Source organism: Furipterus horrens, unplaced genomic scaffold (assembly GCF_987537825.1).
Source record: "Furipterus horrens unplaced genomic scaffold, mFurHor1.1.pri manual_scaffold_12, whole genome shotgun sequence".
In the NCBI taxonomy this organism is placed as follows: domain Eukaryota; kingdom Metazoa; phylum Chordata; class Mammalia; order Chiroptera; family Furipteridae; genus Furipterus; species Furipterus horrens.
The window spans coordinates 91,243,965-91,264,731 of NW_028327182.1; the positions used below are offsets into that span (position 1 = coordinate 91,243,965).

Consider the following 20,767-nt stretch of genomic DNA (forward strand, 5'->3'; position numbering starts at 1 on the left):
TCTCCACCAACACCCCCAAAAGCATCAGCTCAGCCTTCCCTGGAGTCAGACGTGACCTCTGGGGGAGTCCTGGTCTGTCCTACGGTGGGCCTATGACAATGTCCTGACTTGTATGTCTTATCTACTTCCCATGCTCCTCACTGGGGGCACACGGGAACTTCTGAAACTGTCCCCTCCAAGGACAAGCATGGGGAGCCAGCAGAGTGGGGAGATGGAAACTGCCCCTTGCCCCTTGCCTGACCTGTCTAGGCTTCTGATGCAGTGACAGGGGCCAGAATGCCTGTCTGGTGGCTACAGGCTGTAGGCATTTGAGATTACAGTCGGAACTCGTGTACCCAAATAAATTCATTAACAGAGTTACTGAAATAAATAAGAAACTTTGAGATCAAAGAAATGAATGGATCCAAAATACATTACATTTTTGGTTCGGGGGTTATTTCAAAGTATTTTGCTGAGGGAAAGACATAAACTTACAAATCTGGAAGCTAGAGAGCACATGAATGCTAACTGACCGAGCAAACCTGAGAAAGTTACACTCTAAAGCAGCAGTGGAGAAAAGTGGAAAGCAACCCAGTCACCCCTCCAGAATCCGGAAAAGGTGTGGGAATGGGTGGCACTGGGCCCTCCTGGACTGGAGGACAAAGGGGGAGTTGCTGTTACATGGGGGCTCCCGCAGAAGCTATGTGAGGAGTGTCCCCACGCTGCCCCACTCTGTTGCACACCCCACGGCACGTCCCAGAGGAGGTCTGCTAGGTGGTACCTGCAGAGGTGAACCCAGCGCCTCTGACCTGGAGGCAGGAAGCCCAGTGGGGAGCACGTGTTGGGGAGCAAGGACGTTCTGGTGGCTTCGGTCTCTGTCACAGGGAGGGGAGCTCTGCAGAACGCGAAGCCTTTGCACGTCCCAGAGACTGGCCATCCTCCGGCTGCCGGGTCCAAATCAGGCCCATGGCCCTGTTCCTCAAGCTCTCTCCCCGCTTACATTTCCCACTCAGCCTCTCTCTGCCACCGACCCACTCTTCTCAGCTTGCACACTTGCTCCCAGACTCTGACCCTGCCAAAAATATCTCTTGCCCTAATACCTATTCCACCCCAAGCTACCTTCCTGTTTCTCTATGCTGAGTCTTTGAGTCTTAAAGTGGCCATCAGCTTCCCACGAGCCCAAACTAGTGGCTCTCCTTGGTGAGCTGTGGGCCTCATTCTCCCATACAGACATAAGCAGGTTACCATGACACTAGCGGAATCTTAAAGAAGGCTGAGTATAGAGGTGTTTGCCTTTGGGTCAAGTCCTTGAACTGCCAGTGGCTCACAGCCCACCGAGATTTCCTACGTCACCAGCACACAGGTCCCCTTCTCGGACTGAAGCACTAGCCTTCGGACAAACGCCCCAATCTGTTACACCCCAGGAGCTGTTTGGTTATGTTTGTATATTCTACAGATCTCAGCTATGATTAATGAGAGCCTTGTGATCTCAGGATCAAAGATTTTCTGAAGCTAAAACATCCCGAAGTGTGTAAGTCAAGTGGCACATTGCCAAGAATAGACCAGACCAGCTTATTGGGTGCAAGGCTTTGGAACTGGTTCCAGATCTTGAATCCACAGTTGCTGGTCAACAGGCGAAAGCACATTCCCTAAGAGGAGCTACTCTTTGAAGAGTGAAATATTGTGACTCAGAGATTTTTTTTTTTTTAATTGGCATCACAGCCTTTAATTCTGTCCTTCAGCAGTGAACTTCACAAAGAGAAGTCAGTGCCAGGGCAGTTGTCGGGCTGCCTGACACGCGTGGCCACAGAAAATGCATCCCACTGCCTACCTGCCAGGAGGTGGAACAAAACAGCCACAGAGTCTCCACCCTGAGAAGGTGGTGCTGGTGATGTGTGATGTTCTATCCGGAACAGAACTTGTAGCTCCAGCATTAACTATATTTACCTCTCTCCTCTTGTAAGATTCAGATGAAATATTGTCCTATGACCTAAAACTATAATTTGTTATGGGGGGGGCATTAAATTGATTTGGGCAAAACCAGGGTCTCAGAGTCAGGAAGTCCAGCCCCGACCAGGTACAAAGACTTTAAAAAGTTCCCAGCCTTCTCATGTGTCGGTTTTCCCGTCATACAGATCTAGCGAATAACCTTTTTTCATATAATTTCACAATCCTCCACACCATTAAGTATAAGCAAGGCTATTTCACTAAAAGTTTACATACTAGAATGCTAAGTACATCAGGAAGGGAGGAAATTCAACATCTCCCTGCGTAAGGGCCTTGACTCTAAGTGTTGCTTGCTGATTTGAAGTGGGATGCTGAGCCCATCAGTGTCCCAGGAGCAGGAGCAGAGACAGGTGCGCCCAGCAAGCATCATCCACACTTGGCCAGACCTTCCTGTCCCCCAGCGTCCCATCCTTTCCACGCATTAAAACCCGTGTGCTATTGAAGAGACTGTGCTCCACGGCATGGAAAGAGCCTGGGAGGGTCTCAGAGGACCAGGTGGTCCTGGTCTCACTTAGGAGAATGGGGTTTCCTCCATGTTGGAACCTAAAGGGAATTTCACTACGCTACTCCCTTCATCTAATTCTAACGCAGGTTCTTGGCAAGCAGATAATCATTTTCCTTGACTCCAGCAACGTGGCAATGAGGAACTTTAGGGTCAAGATGGTAGAACGAGAGCACACATAAGAAAAACAATTTTACAATGTCTTAAAGTAAATAGGTGGTATGGGAAATTATGTCCTTTACAATAAATGGTGGGTCAAGAGAATAACCATAAAAAATGGATCTTGACACCCACCTCAGACTCTATGAAAATCAACTCCAGATGAATAGTAAATCTCAACATGAGCAGTAAAACAATACAGCGCTTATGAAAAGGCACGGAAGAATCATCTCATGACCTTGCGTGAGTACACGTTGGGTTTCCAACCGGTGTGCAGAGCCAAATAGGTGAGGAGCGTGGCCCTGCACAGGAATGGCTGGCATGTGGTTTCAGAGCCCAGGAAGGAGGAGCAGGTCCTCTACACAGAGGGGGGACCCACAGAGGGCGACAGAGCTCAAAGAGGGGGGAGTGAGGAGCATGTCTGGTAGGAGGGGAGGCCCAGAGTCTAAACAGACCAGGAGGGAAGGGAGCGTGCCGGATGCTGGAACCTAAGCAGGATGACCTGGGAGTCCTCATGGGGACCATGACGAGAGACTGGCATTGATAGAGTGAATGCTTCCGAGGGCATTGCCCATGGAAGTAAATACGAAAGGGTAATGAGAGCCAACCTTCTCACTGTGGGCAAGGGAATGGCAAACAGACAAGGAGAAGATGAGAAAGGGCACCGCGGGGTTAGATTGGAGCTGGTGGTATCGTGAACTCATGGTCCTCAACATAGATCAACAGGGAAAGAACATGAATGCACACATGTGTCTCCATGTGTAAATGTACACACACATACGCAAGCAGTCCCTAGCTCTGTCCACTGAGACGGTCTGAGAGCAGTGACACCCAGACAGCGACAGGCACGCTCAGCATCCACAGCCTGGCCGCTAAAACCCATCTTCCTCTAGAAGAAACAAGGGCTCCTCGGAGAAAGGGCCCGATGACAGGCGAGGGCTGGCATAGTACAGGATGAGCCTGGGACACATGGGAAGGCCCAGGAAAGGAGGGCGTGCCCTAGGACCCACAGAGAGGCATCAGGGATACACAGAAGCCAGCTAAGAAACTCCCAAGGACCCAGTCAGGGAAATAGAAGCAGCAAAATAAATCATGTTCCCAACGGAAGATAATCCACTTTAACCCAGTGAATAAAATAGGAAACTTTGAGTCCGTGAGGCTCAGTAAAGACACATGTCATGAGAGCCACATGCATGCAAGACTTTGGACTGGATCCCGTAGCTTTTACAAAGGACATTATTGGGAGAATGGGTGAAATTTGAGTGGGGTCTCAGGATTAGATGGTATTAACGTATCAATGCTAATTTCCAAATTTTAATGGCCATGTTGTGCCCATGGTGAAGAGTGTCCTTATCATTAATGCATTCAGGAGTAAGGAGACATCATGTAGCGGTTTTGGTTTGTTTTGTCTACATTTTCCTTTCAAAGTCTGTAACGGTCGTTGTTACAAAATGAATTTCTACTCATTTAAAACATTTACTGACAGACTGTCATTTTCTGAGCAGCACAAAGAGGGATCGCGGGCCAACCAGGCTTTAATGTGTATATTTTAATACATTGTTACTTTAAGTTCATTAATAGAAACAGGGAACTTCTCTACACCGCAGCAAACAAGTCCTTTACCTCTCTGATGGATGGGTTGAAATTAAAGGACCGAAACAGAGGGAAACAAACAGGAAACTATTGTAAGAAAAAAGTCAAAGAGTTTCTAGGTGTTTGCCTGACTGCAAACAGTCCCTTCTCGAAACAGTTTTGGTCCAACAAGGTCTGGGGCAGCCGGGGAGACAGGGGGAGAAATCCGCCCTAGTGAGGTTGTCCCGGGGTTTGGGAGCGCACAGCACAGGGTGGGACCTTCTCACCACGCAGCGGTCCCAGGAGAGGCTGTGGGGGTGCGTCCAGGACCCAGGCCCCGTGACCCCAGCGGGCACCTTCCCCATCCCCCCCCAGGCTCGCGCCCACATGCCCTCGTGGCATCCAGGCCGCCCCGTTCCCAGGCAACGGGCTGCCCCAGCCTGAAGCAACTGAGCGGAATGCATGCGGGAAGGCAGTTGGGAAGAAAAGAGAGCTGGAGCAGCAGAAATGAGCCCCGGTAACAGCCCGGACGGACGGGGTGCTTGCTGTCCCTTGATGGGGACCCGAGGGCGGCGGATGGGTGGTGGAGGGCGCCGCCTCCCCCGGCCCGGCCCCTTCATCCCCTGGACGGGTCCAGTCTGGAGCGCGATCTTCTCGACTAGCCGCCTCCCCGCCTCTGCCCGAGAAAACTGCCGCCTGCTTCCCCGCGCCCTGCTGTAGCTTCCAGCCTCCGAGCTGCGGGGCCGGCCGGGCTGCGTGGCCTTGGCGCGCCCCCCTGTGGCCGCTCAGGGCGTCGGCGTCCCGAATCCCCACGCCTCGCCTCCATTCTCCTCCGAACAAAACCAAAAGCCACGTCTGGCTCTGTTACAGAAAAGCATCATCGGGAAAGGGATGAAGTTGACTGCGTCCTCCTTTCAGCGTCCAAGATCCTCAGTGCCTCCGAGGGCGTAAAGGAAAGCGGCGGCGGTGAGACAGGTAAACTCGCCGGGGCCGAAGCTCCGAGGGCCACGTGAGAAACGGCTGTCCCTTCGCTACAGGTAACGGGTACATCGCCACAATCCACTGGCCCCGCGGGTGTGCTGCCAGCACGGACGGACTTCGGGTCACGATTACGTGGTACTAATAATAGCAAAACCGGCACATTACCTGGTGCCGGATATTGGTCGAAGCCTTTAAATGTATCGATGCATGTAGGACCCTATGGAGTGGGTCCTACAATTGTCCCCGTATTACAAGTGAGGAAACGGAGGCACAGAGAGGTTAAGGAACTCCCCGAGGTCCCAAGGCAGCAAGTGACAGAGCGCAGCATTCCGGGGGGAAGGTCCAGTCCAGGCATTAAACGCCACACTAGCCTGTACCGGCTCTCGGTACCAGACGAGAGCTAGTGCGCAGTGGCACATGCCGGGAAGGCGCACAGCACTCGGGGTGGACCTGGGGACCCGCCGCGCTCGGACCCGCTGGTGCACAGAACCGAGGTGCGGTACCCGGGTAATCCGGACACAGTTGTACTGAGAACAGCGGTGAACCAGAGAGCGGGGGTCAGTGAAGGACTTCTGCACCTTCCCGTATCTGGGTGCTTCACAAACGCCTTGTCAAGGGCGCTGGGAGAAGGGGCCGGCTCAGCCCACCTCTTAGACAAGACACCTGGACTCCCAGGGACCGCGGGGTAAGCAGCATCCCGTGGAGGCCCACAGGCCCGTGCACAGCAGGACAGTGCCCTGACCTCACCCTCTCTGCCACTCTGCAACCCACCACCCATGAGGGCATGCAGGCACCCCGTGCGACCAGGAGGGGTAACGGGGACCGAGAGCAGGGGAGGAAGAGGCCCCGTAGGGAGTTTAGACACTGAGTCAGCACAACGTTTACCCCAAAGGGAGCATTTAGGGTCAGAAGGGGCCGAGGCACTTGAATGTGGCAAGATCATGTGTTCTCTGCCATGAGAGGGAGTTAGGCTCCAGAGAAAGATGGCAGCACTTGTAGAAAACGAAGTTACGTGAAAAATAGCACCCAAGCCTGAGAGCTCCAGCCTTTCTTGCCGGAGCACGGTGGTTACCAGTACTGGATCCAAATCTATCAATAACTGATAGATTTGCTGAGTCAGGTGCTGCCAAGGATGACAGTGATTTCCTGCCTGCAGCTAAGGGCCAACTCAGCAGGTGTGACTTTGTCCATACCCCTGTCTGTTTTTCTATTTATGCTTCATTGTCACCAAGTGATCCATGTCCTGACTACTAACTGACAGAATAGTGACCTGATTTGCAAATATAATGCCGAGTTATAAGAGGATACGCATTCCTGAGGTCTCTTTGATTTTAAAAGAAACAAGTAAAACGTACATCAAAAACATAAATAAATAAAAATAAAACAAGTAGTCAGCCTAATCAACCCTCGATTTGTTGGAACAGGGATGAGAGATACTTTCAAACTTCAGGATGTCCAGTTTGCTGTTTTGGGCACACTTGTTCCACCCAAGTCTTCATTCATTCTTTTATCCAAGACATATTTCTGAGCAAGCACTGTCCTAGGTGCCGAAGATCCAACAGTGAACAAAATATGCAAAGTCCCCGTCAGCATGAAGCTTGCCTTCTGCCGGGGGTAACAAAGCATATTATGTGTAAGGCAGAAGTAAATCCTATCAGAAAAGTAAGGCACAGAGGGGGCCGGGGCTTCAGAAGTGAGTTGGGGAGTATGCATTTCTATTTTAAATAGCGTAGTGGCAGACCTCACTAATCAGGTGACCTGAGCAGAGATACTAAGAGGAAAGCATAACCAATGCAGATTTCTAGGGCAAGAGCATTCCAGGCAGAAAACAGCAACTGCAAAGGCCCTGAGGTAGGAGAATGCCTGGCATGTCTGGCAACAGCCAGAGGGGCCGGAGCAGAGTGGTAAAGGAGAAGAGTTCAGAAAGGAAACTGGGGAGGGAGCTTGGTAGTTCCACGGAAGGAGATGGGGTGCCTCAGGGAGTTTTCAGCAGCCATCTTCCATTGGAAATTTCCAACTTACCCAATCATCATCATAGTGGTGATACCCTGGCCTCTGCGGTCATGATTAAATAGTTCTTGAGCATGTACTATGGACCAAGCACCGTGCTAAGGAATTTACCTAGAAACTGGACACTGCCTAGAATTATCCCTCACAGCACGTGGGTGGCAAAGCCAGGACTCAAGCCCAGGGTCCCCACTGCAATTCCTCAGGCAGGTGCTGCCCCACCTCCCAAGGCTTCGTAAAACACTTCTAGGAATGGGTCTGAGTTCTCATACCAAAACTCAGTATGTGAACCTGAGAATTACAAAGCTTTGACCACAGAGTGTCTTCAGATTATGCAAATCTTTAGCCATTTTTAAAACGCATCTGTTAGCTACATGTGTGCACTTAATATTTTCTGTGTACACTGAATAGGACAGACTCTGTAAGCTTCTGAATAAATCCCCCCATACCTTAACTTAGTTACCTCAAAAGTCATTCCACTGGCAATTCTTTTGTTTTTTACTTCTGACGCTTAAATATGAGACAGCTAGAGAATTTAAGATTAATAGAATACAAATATTTCTTGCATTCCCAGGAGTATAAGCTTCTTCAGAGCTGGAGCATAATCTTCTCCTTAGTCTGTATACCTCCCAAATATTGTACGTTTAGCAGGGTCTTAATAACTGGCCGTGTGTGACTGTACTCTCTCTCCTGTGATTCTCTGATAATTTCTCTTCCCATTCTGGAGTCACGTAATTCTACGTGGTCTTTTAAGTATTTCTGAATCTAAAAATTTTTCTTTCCTTTGGGCATAAGTAGCAGTCATAACAAACTCTTAAGAAAAACAAAAAATTATTTTAGTAGCTCTTAAAAATAGAAACACCCAACTCTCTGCCTGCTCCATATCTTCACTGAACCATCTGGACGTTACTGGGAAAAACACGCCCTTCTGAGTCACACCATGGATCTCAATGTTATTTGGAAAACTTACTTTATTTCCCAGAAAATGCTTTCTCAAACCCTCTCCAAGATACTATTTCACTCTTCTTGCGTCAACGCCTCTGGCCACTACCTCCCAACTTGGAACATGATCTCATGCCACATGACAAAAATAGAAGCAGCCGACCCCGACTCCTTCACCCTCAGCCTTCAAATCTGCTAACCCATCCACCTGTGCACCTACATCCAGGTCACTGCCTCCAGATCCTGTCTCTCGTGGCATTCTCAAGTCCTCAGCATCCGTCATTAGCCTCCCTCACGCTCCAGAACTCTTCTCCTTCTGCTTTCTGCTAGAGGGGTCCAGCAGCAGGCAGGCATCCTCGAATCTCCCACAGTTAAAAAGCCCTTCTTGATCTTACATCTCGTCCATCGTATACCCTGTTCCATTAGGTGCCACGTTGCCTTCCAGTGAAGCTGGAAAGAGTTGCCTGTACTCGATGCTGACCAAATCTTCACGGCACATACTCTCCTCAAGACACTTCACTTGGGCTCTGTCCCTGTCGCTGCACAGAAGCCGCCCTTGTCCAGGCCAGCAGGGCTGCTTATAATGCCCAGTACAGTGTTCAGACCGCTCCCCAGAAGCAGAGACCGGAACATCCCGTGGCCTGCTGACATCTCCACTTTGATGTCTAATAGAAAACTCAATTTCAACACATCTAAGTGTTTTCCCTAAACTGCGTCCTTACTCCGTTCTTTCACCTGTCAGTAAACGACGTCACCATTCATCCACCTGCTCTCACCAGAAGCCCAAGGGCCACCCTTCATTCTCGTCTTCTGGCCACGTCTAACCCACCAGCCATGCTGCTGGTTTCGTCCCCCAAGCACAGTAGGAGTGCCCCTCTTGTTCTCCTTCTCCCTGCCCTGGTCTAGCCCAGCTTGTCTGCCTCTCACTTGCATTATCACAATAGTCCTACAGCGGCCACCCCGTCCCCTGTTCTCATGCGCAGAGTGTCAGATCAAATCAGCCCCACAGCTGAGACCCCCAACGCTTTCCTTCCACTGAAAATAAAGCCCAGACCCCTCAGGTTGGCCTGTGAGGCCCTCCGTGACCTGGACCATCTCTTCTGTGACATCTTACCTTCCGGTGCCCCAGATTGGCTTTCCTTCTGTTCCGCTACCAGGAACTGTTCTGCTTCGGGACATTGCTGTTCCCTCCATCTGCACCTCACCCCCACCATCTTCCCCTACGGGTGTTCACACAGCTGGCCCCTCCTTAGGACGAAGGAGTCGTGTAAGTAGACAAGTCTTTCCTAAGCATCCTCACTCCCTGTCGCATGAGCCCACGTTCTCTGTGTGATTTCGCTGTTTGAAAGGATCTGGTTTGCTTCTTTGTCTGGGTGTTCCCGTCTGCTCCTTTGGAGACACCGCAGGAGCAGGAGCCCCGGCTGCCTCCTTCACTGCCACATCTGCAACACGCACAGCTGCGCGCACCGCACAGGGGACCCTCAGTGTCTGACGGAGCGACTGACGCCACATTGTTGAAGGAATGAACCACTAAAACACGAAACAGGAATTAAGGCTCAATCATTAACTTACAAACATTTTTCTGCACTTCCATGTAGATTTTAGAGTCATGCAAGATCCCAGGCCTCCCTCCCCCAGTACCAATTGAAAAGAACAAGAAGAAAGGAAAAAAAAAAAAAAAAGAGCTAGAAAACCAGTTAAAACATCACCAGTAGCAACTGAAGAAGGAAGGGGCCACTCCCTCAGGACCTAAAATCAGAAAGTAGAAGCCAAAGATAAAAACAGAAGACTTCGGCAAGGCAAACTGTTGCCTGGCTCCTAACTCTGCCTCCTGCTCTCAGGAGCAATAAAGCAAGTCAAAATCCTGAAAATACTCATGAGTGCCCCCAACCCCCACCAACGTGAATACAAGAGACAAGGAAATACTGTCTTTCTGTGGACGGGGTTTGGTGGGTAGGGAGGGGCTGCTGCGGGAGTCAGTGGGGAAGCTAGAGGCTCATCAACAGGAGCTCGCTTGGCTTGGAGGAAAGAAAGGGCTCTGGGTGGGGTTCTCACCAGCCCGTGGAGTTGCCCCTGGGTGGTTTAGAAAAAGGTGCACCCTGCTCCTGCTGGGTGTACACCCACACCGAGCGTGGTGAACGGGCTGGGGCTGAGCATGGGTGAGTCTCAGCCTCCCACTCGCATCCGGCCGGGAGCCCCTGTGCACTGGACCACCTGCGCAACCACGCGGGGCCCCCTGTGCACTGGACCACCTGCGCAACCACGTGGAGCAATGCCACGTCCCGGACTCCATACTGTATTAAGGGGACGATCCCATCCAGGGAGTTAATCCCTATGGACACAGGACACACCTCCCGCTTGATTTCTAACAAGTCTCAGGAAACAGCCACACAACCACACAGCAGCAGAGAACACATCTGCCCACAAAGACTTCACGTGGCTCCAGAGGATCTCCCCTCCCCCAGGCCCCCTCATCGAATGGTGGGGCCACAGAAATATGCAAAGGAAATCACACTGGCTCCTGAGACCAGAGGGATTCGGGGAAGGATGACGAGTGACAGAAACTCTGAGCAGAGTTGCTCAGGCTGCCCACGAGCCATGTGAACTGTGTAGACACACGGTGGTCAAGCAAGAAAGGATGGAGGGAGAGGCTCTCAAGGAAGTGACAGAAAATCTAAGCCAGTGCGAAATTCCATGTTCCTTCTTTACAATCTTTTATCTACTGTATATTCTTTTACTAAGTCTTTAGCTTTCTTTTGGCCCAGTATTTGTTACTGGGTTTCAGCAAAAGAAATCCTGTACTCAGCCTTGAACTTGCAAGTCCCCCTACTGAGACAAAGGAAATCTGTGCAGAAATGAGGGGAGGGGGGCTGTTACTGCAGGGCAGGAAGGAGGTGGAATTCTGGACAGCAAATCCGTTAAGAAGAAAGTGAGGCTGAAAGTATTTACAATAGTAATATTCCATCTTTGTGCAAAATAGCTTTGTTGGCATTGCGGTTACACAACCAAATTAAACAACATAAAACTTCACTGTGGGAACACCGTATAACTAGCAAATGTCAGTCATGGAAAGTGGGAAGGAGCTGTGGGAGGAGGTATAATGCTAATTTCTCATAATTTACTCCCTTTCTTGGCAAGGAGTAAATCAACACTGAATACAATAGAAATCTATGTTATTAAAAAAACATTAAAATTCCAATCTCTTATTCCTTTTCGTGACATATTTTCATTAGTTTAAAGTGCTCTCATAGGAAATTGTCTCTCATGTAGTGGAAAAAATCTGAGTACAGCATTAATTTGCAGTTTTTATTCTATTACGCAAATACAATTTGTTTCAAAGTAGCCTGTATGATATGATCTCACTGTTCTAAAATCATCTATTTCTCCCACATATATGAGTACTCAAAATGAGCAACAGTCAGTTCTGGGCGGTGGGACTCTCTAGGTGACCTGTTGTTTTGGATTTGCATTTTGAGCTATTGGAGTTCATTAGTTGAGGTTGTTTTAGAGCCTGAAAAGTTTGGGGAAGCTTTGCTGCTCTGGTCCAGAGCTCTCTGGGGCTCCTTTTTCTCCCTCTGAGATGGGCGTGGCGGACCCCCACTGTTTCCCCAGGGAGGTGCACAGAAAGCAACACCCCAGGGTCCTCGCTGTTCTTCCTGCACTCTGATGAAGGTGGCCTTCTTCCGCTGGCTAAAGGGCCGCACACTCTGAACCCAAGTTGTCCTCTCAGTGATGAGGGCCCAGTGGCAGGAGGGGAGGTGGGCAGGGGTGGGGGGGTTACAGTTTGCCTCCGGCTTCTGTAAGGTCTGGCAGACTGTCACTCCAAAGGAGACGCGCTGGCCTCTTTCAAAATCGTCTCTTAGGGCAGAAACTGTCAGCCTTGGAACACATTCAACCCTAACTTTCATTTCATTCAGAATACTGCATTTTTTTAAATTCATTAATACAAATGGACAAAGCAAGCATTTGAACAAAGAGGGGTGTGTGTCCAGAAATTTATATCATCTCTCCCCGATGCAGATCTATATAATCTACTTCCTAGGAAGGAACGCATGGATGTTTACGCTACTTTCAGAGCGTCACAGAAACTGCGATCTGTTAATCCAACTCGTTTTCCAGGAGAAGGAGAGAAAGCACCACGTGGCCAATTCATAGACACTGAGGCCTATACAGTAGTTTGCCAAGGGTCTCTCAGAGCATGAAGATCATTAGTAGTTTTACACACACACACACACACACACACACGTGTATACACTGTAGTCTCTGTCTTACAAACAAAAAAGATATTTGAATTTTTGAAAGTTTGTTTGGTGTTACTAGTTAACGGTTCTAAAAGTAAAACCACTATTGCAACCTCAACTAGATATTTTAAGTGAAAATAATTATTTCTGAAAATTATGATGTGACCAGCATTAGGTTCTTCCTTACATGAACCTCAGATTTTCATCATCTCTGCATCTCACCAACCCAAAAAGTGAGGAGACTGCTTTCCATTGCAGTTGTTTAAAAACAACATTGAAGAATTAAATCACGTGGTTGTTCGAATTTTGTTTTTAGAATATGGCTGCGTATCAGAACCAGAAAATCAAATTCAACCACAATCAGCCTTAAAAGTGAGTATATCTCATTTCATTTTCTCCAAATATCTGTGTAAAAGCTGATGATTTTTCAGAATAAGTACTTCCCACATGTGTGAAAACGCATGGGAGGGTTGGCAAGAATGACTAAGAATGGGAGTCACCTGACTCCCATGTGGCCCCTTCTGGTAAATGGCAACTTTGGGGATTTAAAAAAATTATAACAATTCAAGCATATGGTCCCCTGCCTAAAAATACTCAGTCCTGTGCCTTGTTTCATTTTGTTATAGGCCCTCCAGCATCAGCTGGAATCGTTCCAGGCTCTCCGAATACAGACGTTGCAGAATGTCAGCATGGTGTGTTCCATTTAATCAACATACAGGAAATGCTCACACTGAGGGTATCATCCTCATTTCTAAGTCGATGCTCACCGATTAGTTGACAGAGGTCACAACATCTCCGAGGCTCAAAATTTGGAGATATTCTGTTATAATTGGATTTAAGACAAAAAGAAGTAGCACTCACTGATTTTTTTAAAACATATGTTTTAAAACTGCTACCTATTATAAGGGCTACAAATAGGGACTCTCGTTATAAGTGATATAAAATCTAACCCAAATAGGGTCACTGAAAATGCTAGGGATTTCCACGTGGGGTGGCTGAATCCCTGTGCCTGGGACTCATGTCCTCAAGGAACCAGTCACACCCCCATCTGCTTTGCCTTTATCCCTCCAGATTCGGGGCAGAGAAGAACCCACGCTTTCTCTCTGATGGGCGTATGCTAAGGTTCTCAGCCTGTTTCTGACTGGCCCAGACCCAGTCACATGCAATGCTTGGACCAATCACTGTGCAAAGGGAGGCAACGCTATGCCTGGTTGGCTGGAGCCGCCCACCACCTGGAGCTAGAAGTGGGATCGGTGTCACCAAAGGCACATAGACTTTATTCAGAAGAAATACAGGGTAGTGTTAGAAGGTTAGGGTATGAACACTGAGCGTGTGGAACACAACACATGTTCACTAAAGACCTGATATAAACTTCGCCCCAATATTCTTGTACTAAAAGCAACTGCAGAGAAGTGGGAAGAGAAGATACACTCCTGAGGGTGACAGGAGAGGGTCCATTCTGACGTCACAGATCAAAGGTCTCTGATGTGCTCATTAATGTAAAACTCAAACATATAAAATGATCTGGATTGCATAACATTTTACTGGTTTCCTAAGCTGAGTCTTCCTAATCTTATAATCACATACTAAAGGCATGATTTTCTTAAAGATATTTTTAATTATAGAAATCACAACAAATGAATTATATATTTTATGTGATGGGGAGGGATTTTTATGTGCAGGAAATTAAAAGGTTCCTTTAATTATAATATCTATTACTCTTGTACTTTTATAAGTTTATAAACCTGAAATGAAATTGTAACATTCTCAATTCATCTTTTAAAGGTACAGTCTGAAATCAGTGAAATATTGAACAAAAGTATTATTGAAGTAGAAAACCCACAATTCAGCTCAGAAAAAAATCTAGTATTCAACACACACATTGAAAAGGTATGTTCTTCTGTACAAAATCATTCTATATATAGGAATTTCAAAATGTTACTATAACCAGGTCATCTTCAACTTTACATTTTCCCCTTCCTCACAGGGTGATTGGACTGTCAGAGATGAAAATAAGGAAATTCCTGTCCTGAAAACCCTAAAAGACGTGCGTTTACCTCCGTACTTCTGCAACGTCCCGTTTCCCTTAGGAGAGCATATGAGGGGTATTTAACTTAGGTGACCTAAAAGTTCCCAAGTGAATGAAATACAAGGCCGTTTTATAGCCTATCTGTCCACTTTTGATTGAGTTTTCCACTTTAGGACTGACCTAGACCTGGGGTGAATTCCCTAGGATGGGTCCAAACCAGAATCACTGTGTCTGTATGATCAGAACCCACATCTTCCAGGACAGTCACAGCCTTAGAACCACCTGAAACTAGGCATTCAAGCTGAGATTGGCAGATAGCCCAGAGGTGGAAAGACTCATTCTCCTTAGACTTCCATTTTTTCCCGTTGCTACTATCCTTCCCGTCTATCAATGGTGGCCTCTTGAGAGACGCTAAATGTCTATTTCTGAAATTGAGGGATCAGCCCATGCAGCTCACCTGCTAAGGAAATAAGTACAACTTCTAAGCAAATTGTGTAGCCAGAGTTACAGATCTCAACAGTTGTTAGATTTCTCAGAGAACATGAATCATACTTGTTAGGCTTCTGGCCATAGAAATGGTTAAAAGTTTCATTTGTTTGCGAAAATAAATCCTCCACAAAACATTATCTTAATTTGTTTGGTCATGAAGCAAAAGACAATATATTCATAGTGTTCTTTTTATTGTTACTAGCCTATAGAGAATCAAGAAGAAATCCTTTCTATGGAGAAAATTCATCATTTTGAGGATTCGAGGACTCTTCATTCAATGGAAGAAAAATTCAGTAGCAATAGTGTTAACAGTCTCTCTCAAGGTACAAATATTCCACCCCAGATACATTCTAAGGACATATCAACTCTAAGAACTTCAACAGATAACTCAACTTCAAACATAATTATGAACCCTTCCGAAAATTCTGACATGTTAAAGAATTATAATAACATTTATAGTTTTCTACCCAATGCACCTCAAAATGCTATGTCTCAAGCTGATACAGTAATTCTGGATAAACCCAAAGTTACTGTGCCTTTCCTCAAGCATGGACTTTGTGAAAACTTAGACGATATTTGCCATTCTATCAAACAAATGAAGGAAGAGCTTCAGCAGTCCCACCACAAGGAACTGGCACTCACACAGGAACTTCAAACTTTAAAAGTGGACACAAATGTTCAAAGTAATACAAAATATGACCTCCCCCCCATTCACAAGGGAAATATTAACTTTATTAAGGGAGAAAATATAGAAAGTAACTTAAATGAAGATATAAGATCAAAGAAAATTTTAGAATTAGAGGCATTAGTAAGTAAATTACTCCCACTCCGGGGAACAGTGTCAAAATTCCACTTGAACTTTTGTAGGAAATGTAAAAAGTTATCTAAGAGTGAAAAACACAGGGGAAAGAAGAATGAGAAACACAATAAAGAAATTCCTATCGCTGGCAAGAATATTACAGATTTAAAATTCCATTCCAGAGTTCCAAAACATACGCTGCCATTCGTTGATCCAACAAAATATGACGTTAAAGACAAAGAAAGGCAACCATTTTCAGTAAAACGAGAATCAATAATACTTGAAAATGAGAAAGCACACAGAGTCCATTCTATGACTGAACAATGTGTTGCAAAATTTCAGTATTTACAGAATTACCTAAAAGAATCTATTCAGATACAGAAAAAAGTAGCAGAACTAGAGAATGAAAATCTAACCCTTAAGACCAAAATAAAATCTCTTGTCTTCGCCACACAATCCCTTATACAGAAAATTGAAATGTATGAAAAGCAACTTAAGAATTTGTTTGAAGAAAAGGATACTATTCAATCAAAATTAATTAAAACAGAAAAAGAGGGCAAAGAATGTCTCAAAGAATTGAAAAAAATAATTAGTAAATACAATATTCTCCAAGGACAAAATAAAACTCTAGAGGAAAAAAATAGTCAGCTTTCTTTGGAGAAGCAACTAATGATAGAAACAGTAGACCAACTAAAAAGTAAAGAGCACAAAACTCAAAATGATATGGCCATTGTCAATAATGAAAATAGCCGAATGAATATAGAAATGGAATCAATGAAAACAAATATTCTGTTGATACAAGATGAAAAGGAAATATTAGAGAAGAAAACATGCCAGCTTCAAAGGGAAAAGAGCTCACTTGAGAATGAACTAAAAGAAAATCAGCTGGAGGTAATGCAGCTAAAGGAGAAAGAAAGATTGGCTAAAACTGAACAAGAGACGCTTCTTCAAATAATCGAAACGGTTAACAATGACAAACTGAATCTTGAAACAACATTACAGGAATCTATGGCTGCAAAGCAAATGATGGAACGAGAAATCGAGAACATTCAAACATACCAGTCCACTGCGGAAGAGAATTTTCTGAATGAAATAAAAAATGCAAAATCAGAAGCCAGTATTTATAAGAATAGTTTGTCAGAAATGAGCAATGAATGCGAAATGTTATCCAAAATGGTCGTGGAAATTAAAGCAGATAACCAGATTCTAAAAGAAGAACTAAAGAAACATAGTCAAGAGAACATAAAATTTGAAAACAGCATCAGGAGGCTTGCAGAAGACAAAAGACTTTTAGAGAACTATGTAAGAAGTATAGAGGGTGAGAGGGATACCTTGGAATTTGAGATGCGGAATCTTCAAAGAGAATACTTGAATCTAAGTGAAAGACTCTGTGGTCAGCCTGGTGACCTATCCAAAATGGGTTTCATTTCAAGAAGAGAGAAATTCCATTTTAACAACTATGATACTGGTGAAGACACCTCTAGTCCCAGGTACCGGCCTTTAGCTCCTGAGATGAAAGGTACGTATGTGCTGGTGGATTAGTAGGAAGTATTGAAGATTCCTTTAGCCTCCTGGGCGCTAGTCAGAGGACAGTAATAAGAAGGAAATTTTTAAGATGAATACAATATAGTTTTGTAAGATTTGTATGCAATTTATTATATAGTGGAATTATTTAGAGATTTTGCTCTTTTAATAAAATTCATGTTATTTTATTTATAATTACTTCTATACATTGAATATGCACAAAGCCACTTTGGGAGGGAGCAGGCTTTTTTTTAATTACTATTTTTCTGAAGTATACTTAGCACTCCCACCTTAAAATAAATTTGTTTTCTCCCCCAGGAATTCCAAGTAAACTGTACCAATTGCTTCCATCCAAGATATGTAAATAAATTTCTAAAATCAGTGTTTCAAAATCCTTCATCCAAGAACTTTTTTCTACAAAATGATTTTAAATTTGCCTTTACATATTATTACAATTACTGTAGAATGTATTAGAGTAGATCAGTTTTTAAATTAAGTATATATATATATATGTGTATATATATATGTATATATATATATATGTATATATATATATATATATACACTGAATTCCAATTTTAGTACTGTTAAATAATATACTGAATTAGGTATTTATACTTAATTCTGATTTCTAATTAAAAAACATATATATATATATGCACATGTATATGTGTGTATGTATATAGTCAAGAACTGTAAACAGTACTGAGATCTCACCCACTCGTAAGCTAGTATACTAGCCTAATGGTTTTCTGAGTCCTAGTGGGAGACAAGAGACACCCGGGTCAGAGACAAAGGACAGTTTGTTACAGCAACAGCAGTGGCCAGAATATTCGCTTTTTTTGCATTGGTTCTCCAAGCCCCAACTCCTATAGACGACATGAAAGGGGCCACCATCAGTTACATGACTGGGGAGAGCCGACGTTAGGGCACCCAAGTCTTTTATACGTGCAGGAAGCAAGCCCGCCCTTGCTCCAGAGGAGACACGCGCTCTCGCTTCCAAGACTGCTTACTATATAAACTTGTTGAATTTTATCAAATGCTTTCTCTGCACTTATTGAGGTGTGTTTTCCCCTTTAATCTGTTAATATGGCAATTACATTGATTAATTTTGAAACATTATACCAACCTTGTATTGTTAGAATAAATTCCACTAGGTCATGTATTATCCTTTTAATATACACTCCTGGGTCCAATATGAAAATGTTTGGCTAAGGATTTCTTCTATGTTAAGAAAGATATTGGTCTCAGTATTATTTCCTTTTAATGTCTTTATTGGTTTTGGTACCAGGAAAATCCGGCTTCATAATTGTGTTGGGAAGTGTTCCCTTATCCTTTTTTCTGAAAGGATCAGTATAGGATTGGTATTAATGATTATTAGCCCTTCTTTAAATACATAATAGAATTCACCAAATGGTCTGGAATTTTCCAAATGGGGAGGTTTTACCTTACAAAATCAATTTCATGAATAGATATGGACAATTCAGTTTTTCTATTTATTCTTGTGTCAGTTTTGATCATTTGCATGTTCTCAGAAATGTGTACATTTCACAGGAGTTCTCAAATGTATTAGTATATAGTTGTCCATAATACTCCTTATTATCTTTGTAATATCCAGAGGACCTGTGATGATATCCCATCTTTAACTTCTGACGTTGGCAATTTGGGGTCTCTCCCTTTTTCTTTTTCAGTCTTGGTAGAGTTTAATCAATTTTGTTGCTTTGTTCAGAAATCAACCTCTAAAGAAACAAGGTAAGACTTCTAGAAAATATGATATGCCGTTGCTTCATTTTCTCTCCAGTTCCAGTGGGAGCTTCGTGTTGACCCAGATCTCTCTTCACGTTAAGCCTTTCCTCCATGATCAGGTTGACCCCCTCGATCTCTGTTTCAATTTTGAGCCTTACAGAGGTATGGCTGGAAAACTCACAGCAGAAATGAATGGCTGCTAAGCAGGCTTGTTTCTTCCATTATTCACAGATGGTGGCTGCAGGAAACTACTCAAGTCACACAGGCACCATAATGGGACAGGAGATTCCTAGGTGCCGGAAGGGCACAAGACAGATGCCAGTATCCATTAACTCTTAACTCCTCATACCTGAGTCTGTGGGGAAACTGTTGTTTCCCAGGAAACCACCTAATGTTGTATTGTGTTTTCAAAATTAAAGGAAGAGTCAATAATGACTAAGGAAACCACCGACAGTCATAAATAATGCACCCCTCAATAAAAGCGTATGTGTGTGTATCCCACTATCATTTAAAAAATCTCTCCTTTTCTATTCCTATTGCTGGTTTCTGCATTTCCTTTCCTGTAAACTGACACGCCCACGTATGCAGACTCTAGACAAGCTCTGCCAACTGCCGCAGGACTTCTGGCACCCTCCAGTCAGGCAGTCGATGCGCGTCCCGTCTATGAACATTATATGAGGCACACGTGGCTAGGAGAGGCACATTAATACAGCTTACCACTAACAAAAGGCAGTGGTGGAAAGGAGCAATTATTGAGATCTTAATAAAATCTGAAATTCTAAGCCTCTAATCTCAAAGGGATGCATATGTAAAGCTTGCAGGGTAACATTGAGCAATGTATGACCGTGTGAGTTTTACGCAGTTATGTGCACCTGGTAAAACCCCTCCTATTCTGAAGATAAATGTATTCCCCTTCAAGTTACATTATACCCTTGAGAATGTCTTTAAGACATTCGTTCCACATTATCCTTTTGGATAAGAAATAAGAATTTCAAATACTTTCAGAAGAAAGTAAACGGTTATGATGCATAAAATAAAAATGTGTATTTGACAATAGTAAAAATTCACTGTACCATCTGCAGTCCCTTTAAAAGCCAGATGTATATCTGACTGACACAGTCCCCCCACCCCATTGAAAAAAAAATGGGTCCAAAAGAAGAATACCGCAGCCCCTATACATCCAGATTTCCAGCTCTGAGAAGCCTCCTGGCAGGAGGACAATCCTAAGAAAGCATCATGAATCAGAAATAACTTCCCCAGTACATTATAGTAACAGATACTGTAAATTTCTATTTTTAATACAAACATCACCATCATCCACAAATGAATGAGGACGATTGGTACAAACCTCCTTATGAATTACAGTAACGCATTTAAATTGTATCTTTTAACAACGGATAGTTTTAAAAGTGGTACAGCGAGTGAGTAAAAGAGGATTCGGGACCAGAGGAAGGACCTGGGGGGTGCTCCGCGAGAGGAAGCCTTGGTCACCTACAGAGGGGCCAAAGACAAACGCATCCGCTTGTAGCTCTGAAATTCTCTGTAAGATAACGAAGTCAAGGTGCGTTCCCTGTCCCCCACCTCCCCCAGCTTGTGCTGGGGCTGCACTGGCTGACCTGATGATGCCTTGCAGAGGCCATAACCAGAAGGCACGGTATCTCAGACATGGAGACACGTGACTTACTCTACAGGCTACGACACTCGGCTGACTAGAGATCCAACGTCCAACTCCAAGAAGAAAGAGCAAGTTAAGAATTGACTCTGTACTCTCCACCCCTCCAGCCCTCATA

At 44.9% G+C, this 20,767-nt stretch overlaps 1 protein-coding gene across 1 annotated transcript; it reads left to right on the top strand.

Annotated features, from left to right (window-relative positions):
• The first annotated feature begins 4,726 nt into the window (after positions 1-4,726).
• Positions 4,727-19,429, top strand: CCDC110 (coiled-coil domain containing 110). The gene is made up of 7 exons (XM_090258582.1): positions 4,727-4,736; positions 5,090-5,194; positions 12,707-12,762; positions 13,017-13,082; positions 14,176-14,280; positions 15,111-17,226; positions 19,209-19,429. Exons 1-7 carry the CDS (start codon positions 4,727-4,729, stop codon positions 19,268-19,270), a joined length of 2,520 nt encoding a protein of 839 aa, XP_090114708.1. The 3' UTR covers positions 19,271-19,429.
• Positions 19,430-20,767: the final 1,338 nt, after the last annotated feature.

Coding starts and splice junctions, on each gene's coding strand:
- CCDC110 (XM_090258582.1), top strand. Junction 13,083..14,175: donor CGTTGCAGAATGTCAGCATG/GTGTGTTCCATT, acceptor CATCTTTTAAAG/GTACAGTCTGAAATCAGTGA. Junction 14,281..15,110: donor TCAACACACACATTGAAAAG/GTATGTTCTTCT, acceptor TATTGTTACTAG/CCTATAGAGAATCAAGAAGA.